Raw genomic sequence first — 6,892 nt, 5'->3', positions numbered from 1 at the left:
AAATCGGTCAAACGGTTTTAATTTCCACTAACATTCTACTGTCATTTCTGAAAGAGCACGGTGTCATTGTTGATGGCTGTGTACAGACATGATGATTTGTAATGTACATACTAAAGGAAAATGTTTTACTATTTTTTTTGTTTGCATTCCCCAGTGTCGCAGACAAATGGAATTCAGTCCAAAAAGTATATACTTGTGCTGTCATTATATTCAAGGGTTGAGACTGGTCAACCAATGTCTAACTCAATCATTGTCTAACTTCAAATACATGAACTTGCTGTTTCCTAGCCCCCATTTCCCCTAGATACATGGCCATGTGTACAAATAAAACGCAAAAAACACAGGTTATGGAGAAAACACCATATCCTTTTTATTTCATAGTGATACAGACAAGACGCATTCAGTGCCACGTTGACATCAATTCACTGTGTAAAATAATTACAAAAATGAACAATTCACTGAACCAAATAAATAAAAACACTGAAAGTAGATCCTTTTTTAAAAATAAAAACAGACTGGTTCAACCTTTACATGTAATAAAAGAACTCGATGGTATCTGATCTCAAAATGTGTTTTTTTTTGTCTTACATACTCTGTATCTAACAATGCTAGATCAAAAGTCAACTCTGTCTCCATTAAACATGAATGAGACAATAATCATACTTCTCACCTTAAATTTGAATGAGACTCATTAATGCATTTTATCAAAAGCAAAGAACTCAAGTTATTAATGAAAAATGCATTCTAAAACAATTCATTTCTTGAATAATTGTTATAATTTTACAAAAAAAAAAAAAAAAAAATTAGTTCATGTCTGAAACTAATTCACTAAAGAGGTTAAAGAACAATGATGCAGTTTCTCCATAAGGTATTTAATATTATCTAAAATATATTGTATTTTACATGTGATATTAACTGTGGTAAAGTAGATTTCTGTTCAACATGAACAGCAATTTATCAAAAGCATGTTGCACAGGTATGAACTATTTTTTTTTTCAAATATACACGTTAAGCTTAACTGTCTCAGAATCACTTATGATATACAACAAAGATTTACATGTAACATTATCTGTAGCATGTCACTTGATCTGGATGGGGGGGGGGGGGGGACTGAAAATCGAATAGTTGTTAAACTTTTTGATGGCATATATTCTTTGATTGCTAAATCTTTCATAACTTTTAACCAAAAACAACATCTAATTGACAGACAGAATATTAGCTATGTGGACTGTACATAAAGGCTGAAACAAATATTAAAATGTTTTTATATACTTAATAATAATAATAACAACGATAATATAAAGCATACCAAGCATGCATGCACAAGTATCTACATTTTATGGAGATAATCCATCTTGCATCATTCCATAAATTGTGGGTAAAAGATTTTCCATTTTAGACCAATGCTTTCTATAGAATTTTATGCTGTAGTGAAAAGTTTACCAAACAAACTGGATTCAATTTCAACTTGATATTGAATGAATTCAGCAAAAACTGGTAGAATAAATAGTGTGTGTGCAAAGTCAAGTTCAGCATTACCAGCATGACACGGCAGTTGAACTGAAAAGGAAATTACCAAATAAATAAAAACAATGCCCTTTGCGATAAAATTGATAAATAAACTTCACATATACAATAAAATATATCTTAGCATATGCATGTAGGTGCAGGCCACATATACTTCTCTTATACCTGCACTATAAAGCTTACATATACAGCTTAGCTAAGCAGATGCTTATAAATACCAACTGTTATCCTAGTTAAAAGACCTACACTGTTCAAGTGTACGTACAAAAAGTTTATATACCAGGCTAAACTCTTATATATTATTTCAAGGTGCTCTACCAGAGTAATAGATGTAATATGCAACACTTAAAATTGTCACTAATAAAGTTAATAGAGCGAACTTAAACTCCTCTCAAAACTCCAGTCAATAGATTGAATCTATTGACAGACTGCATCAGACAAATCCACTACCTTTACACTTATTTCGAAAATCCTTGTTACGAAAAACAACAATCCAAAAATAATGGTCTGGTGCCCACATCTTAGCAGTACATTAAAATAGTGCTAAAAGACCATGGGATCAGAGTCTGTTTATATTATTATCATATAAGATGTAAAGATAATTGTCGAAGCAACACAATTCCTTTAACTTTTAATCTGAATCCTTTCTTTAACAAGCACTTGAACTCAAAAACAAAAAAGCACTGACAAATCTCTTTTCCTGTTCCTGCATCTCAGTATTTACAAGTCCAATCACCATCTCACACCATGACAATCAAACTTAATACAATTATAACTTCAATATATAATTTATAGAAATCATACCATTTTTCACTTAAACAATTTACAATAGTAAAGGTTAATGTGCTTTAGACAGCTACAGATATTGATCCCTCCTGTAAATGTCAAGTGTATTTGTTGTGTTATTCGAGTTGTCCAATCTGGCAGTTACCAACCTCTTATCAGTGTCACTATAGGCCACTTGTGTCAGGCGCTAACAGCCTCCCTGTAGTGTCAACTGACAGTCACAACTACTTTATAGAAATGGCACATGTGCCAAATGCCTTACACGTCACTTAACATACAAGTTTCAGCTAATTTCAATTGTGTATCATCAGGTATCAGGAGTCAACAAACTGCATTAAGTGACAAGTCAGGAAGCAACACTAGTGTCAAAACCACCTGTGTCAAATATAATCAGGCACTAGCATTCATGTCACTTGACAGTCAAAATGAAAAGGGTGTCACCAACTGTTAATAACCACCAATATTGTCACATGTTACCTGTGTCACATAGCAAGCACTAACTGTAAGTGATCCCAGTGTCACCAAATGTCAATGTATCACGGGTTAAGGAATCAAGTTTAATTAGGTATAAAGTTTGTCACCCAGGATATGGAAATATGTTGCAAATTTTGTGAATGAGATCACATTTACAGCAAGGAGTATGTGTGCTCATTTCGGCAGCTTGGTAGCATAATTTGGCCTATGAGCATGTTGCGTATATTCAGTATGAGATCAGTGGAATACAAGACCTATACCAGGTTATAAGACTTATACAAGGTTACAAGACTAATTACACCTGGTTTCTATTAACTTGTACCCTTTTAGAATAGCTGTAGCACTCAGACAATGGTGACCAGCTAGAAGTGGTGGTGGTGGTGGTGGTGGTGCCCACCACTGGCAGAGGAGGAAGAATCCAGTGCTTTCAACAGTTCTTCTCCACTGAGCAAGTGTGCCACATGTGCTGTCATTGGAGGAGCCGTGTTCATCTCAATATCGGTTTCAGTTATGGATGGAAATAGATCATGTCGCTGCTGTGGGTGGTGGTGGTGATGGTTGCTATGTTCATGATGGGGGCCCCATGTCTGTGAAGAAAAATGTAGAAAACTTAACATTGAAAAAAATAAAGGAACAAAGGTGTTCAAGTCTTACAGGTCTAACATTACCAGTATGTGTATATATCGCCCTGCATATAAATATGTATATGGCTGATGTTAGAGCTACACTGCATGAGCATCACAGTGCATTATGCCTATATGTTAGTACATCTGATATTACTGAGATCTCTATGGAAATGGAAGTATGCATTCAGTATTACTACCTTTTCCTAGAATCTAGTCCAGTCAGTGCTGTGGAGACTGAGAACTCTGCAAAGAGAACCACACAAAGGAGAACATATAGAGTGCAAGCAGGTTATATTCCAGTGGCATAATATCAGGTGCAAAAAACACAGACAAAAGGAGAGCTCAGACAGAGATTAACCTGATCAAATAAAAGTTTAGATGAAGTTACAGGGGCAATCTAATAATCTGTGTCTGAACCTGTCTCAAGACATTGCTGCTTTATTTGAAAATCTCAATCACCAAAAAAAAAAAAAAAAAAAAAAAATCATTCACCTCCTGCAACATCATTTTTAGTAAACCCCTTTAACCAAGAAAAATCTATCCCAACTGGCTAGCATAGCTTTCACACTGCCCTGTACAGATGCCCAGTGCAATACAATGATTTCAGCATTGTGAACCAAAAGATGGCAGCACCTGCAGAGATATCTTTGGTATACAATCGTCAAATTCTTTTTTTTTTTTTTCCCAATATATCAGGTGCATCGGTTGTAAGGGATATTTCATAAAAGCAGACAACACTCGTTCACATAACTAGAATAATAAATGACTCAAAGCAACAAAGCAACAAAAAGCAAAATTCAAATGTTACCAGCATCAACATGCAGGGATGGCTGCCATTCTACAGAAAGAAAGATGGCTCAGAGAAAGAAGACAGATGCACAGTGTAAAATTATAAAGAAATCGCAATCTTTTCTTAATGGGCAATTGACCATTAAAGCATTTTATCAAGAGCAATAGTGAATAACATTTTTTTTAATCACTGACTGGACCAATCAATATTTATTAGTAACTGATTTGTCAAAATATTAAATTTGGAGACTAATACCATGCAGAAGTGATACTTGATTTTTAAAATTTCCAATTCAAAAAGTTATAACATGTTGAATTGACAAATGAATTCTAGAGAACTCTTATGTACAAAGACTAACAAAACTTGAAATACCTAAAATATGTTATACTACAAGTAAAACATGATTTAAGATTCAAACTTTAAGTCTTTCTATCAATTGGTCTAAATATCACTTTGCCTCCCCCCCCCCCCCAAAAAAAAAAAAAAAAGTAATTTAAAGTATAATAAATAAGGTTGGCATTGCCACAATACAACTAGGTTTGATAATGTACTTATTATGGAACATTGGAGCAGTGAAAAAATTCTGAACATAACCGAGTTCTCATCTAAACCCAATCTCAGCCCAGTAAGAATACCATTATAGACTATATATAACACATCACGTTGAGTTGTGCCCCAGTTGCTACACAAATTTCAATTACAGAGATATCATTCAAAGTAAACGTGATTTCTTGCATGTCCTGTGGTTCGTGCATCAAAAATTTAGACAGAAGAAGAACAGTTTGTGGTTAGAGTTTAGTAAGTTTAGGGAAGGGAGTGCAAATTTCAAGGACTTTGTTGATTATATACTAAATAGTTGACTTGTTCAATTCCACTTCCTTAATTAAAAAAATCAAATGTGGTTGATTTTTTTCATCAAAAAATTGGCATTAAGGACTGTTTAATCATCAATGAATTAAAGAAATGTAAAAACCAAATCAAGCTAATTGACTCAGAACATAAATTAATTGAAAGGTGCTAAATGAATTTCAATTTAGTTCTTGCATGAAGAGGCAGCAGATGAAATTGCTTTGCCCTATAGCTAATACTAGTTAAATAAAATCAAACTGAAAACACAAGGTCAAATTTTTTACACTAAAAGCAATTTTAGTTAATCATAGCAACATTTAATTTTATTATCTAGTCAAAAAAACATCAGATGTGAAGTTCAGAAAGTTTAATGTTACACTAAACTATAATTACATCCACCTACAGATTAAGAGAGGTAAATTGAATGTTACAGTAAATTATAATTATACATTTGCACACCAATTAGATAGAAATGGTCCACTAAAAAGCAATCCTGAATACTTCTCAAGAGAAAAAAATATTTCAGAACCCAAAATTTTAAAGATTTTGAACAATTTATTGTAAAATTGTTAAAAGCAGAGGATAACTTTGCTAAGGTATATCTGAGGGAAAAATTAAAGCTTGATCCCACAAGATCTATCATTCTAAGAAACCAAATACCAGAGAAAATACTTAAGAAACAACCTGTGTTAAGACAGCTTTTATCCCATTTATCAATCATGTGATATCAACTAATTATCAATGTTTACCTCATGTTTATCATATCTTCTAGCCATAAGCACTTGCTGGGTTGGTCTGATCAGTTTCTGATGGGTGGTCTGCGGCTGCTGGGAATGAACTCTGTAGCCATAGTTTTGGTCCTCCCCACGCAGGAGAAGGTTCATAAGAACAGTGCTCTTCTGATCTTGTTCTGAAGCTAAAGAAGATGCAGCAATAGTCATGATATTTTCCATAGCATGGTTTATTTTGTTTATATCAATGGCCATGTTTACCTACCCTGTTTTTTCAGTCTTGGACACTTGAAATATAACTGCATACTGTATACCTAGTCCAATCCAAGTGTTGCAAAAATTAAAGTTTGGTCATATCATATTTCAGTACTCTATTCAATCATTTGCAGATTTACAGTTTTATTTCATGGCCAATTAGTTTAAGTTGTTTGTGTTTGTCAAGTTATTTTGTTAAATTATTCTCATATTTCTTGAAACAGAGGAGCTATAAACACCTTAGTGATATTTGTGACATCTTCTGCATATTATGACATTTCAAGATGTCTGTCCTTCAAAAAAAAAATTTTTTTTTGTACGTACCATGCATCTCTACCCTCCATATGTAAAACTTAAACAGTATCTTAGAAACAAAATACTGGCATTTTTATCAGTTTTCTTTTTACCTAAAACTCTATCCTTCTTTGTCTGTCCTTGACCTGTGTCCAGTCTGAGGACTTTGGAGAGCGGCGGTCCCTCTTGTAGATCTGCTGGTCCCAGTGGGTGCTTGTCACGAACCCACAAGTTACTGTGTGCAGGAGGGGCTGCAACAGGGCTGCCATCTGGTGGTGGTGGTGCTGGTGGTGGACATCTGCGCTTGACCAAGAATTTGCCTGTGTTATCTAACAGGGCAGAGGCCAGGGATTTATTGCTGGACAGAACTTGTCTTGTGCTGCTGGTCATAGGTGGCAGGTGAGTGGGCTCTGGGGGCTGGCTTGTCTTGGGCAGAAATGCAAGGCGAGTGCTGGAGACAGGAGGAGGGCCACACAACATGGTCTTCAAACCACTGGCAGAATTTGGATCTTTGTTACGCTGGAGAGCATTGCCTTGGCTGCCTCTGGCAAAGCGATCCC

The 6,892-nt window shown here is 34.8% G+C and overlaps 1 protein-coding gene across 7 annotated transcripts in view; it reads right to left on the bottom strand.

The window, feature by feature from the left end:
• Positions 1–345: 345 nt before the first annotated feature.
• LOC106156050 (hypoxia-inducible factor 1-alpha) overlaps positions 346–6,892 on the bottom strand; it is a 30,380-nt gene continuing 23,833 nt past the window's right edge. For 5 of the 7 annotated variants that reach the window (XM_013531137.2, XM_013531139.2, XM_013531134.3 and 2 more), the window contains 3 exons: positions 6,446–6,891; positions 5,802–5,968; positions 346–3,374 (listed from right to left, as the gene is read on the bottom strand). In XM_013531137.2, the coding sequence (XP_013386591.2) occupies positions 3,150–3,374; positions 5,802–5,968; positions 6,446–6,891 (838 nt within the window). In that variant the 3' untranslated portion in view covers positions 346–3,149. Of the gene's footprint in view, positions 3,375–3,610; positions 3,657–5,801; positions 5,969–6,445; position 6,892 lie in introns of all 7 variants that reach the window. The other 2 variants (XM_013531140.3, XM_087003698.1) reach the window with 2 other exon arrangements.

The sequence above is a fragment of the Lingula anatina genome, chromosome 2, assembly GCF_051362555.1.
Source record: "Lingula anatina isolate TDL-2025a chromosome 2, LinAna3.0, whole genome shotgun sequence".
NCBI classification, from domain to species: Eukaryota; Metazoa; Brachiopoda; class Lingulata; order Lingulida; family Lingulidae; genus Lingula; species Lingula anatina.
Note: the sequence above shows the minus strand (reverse complement) of the source record. Positions and strands in the feature narration are given on the sequence as shown.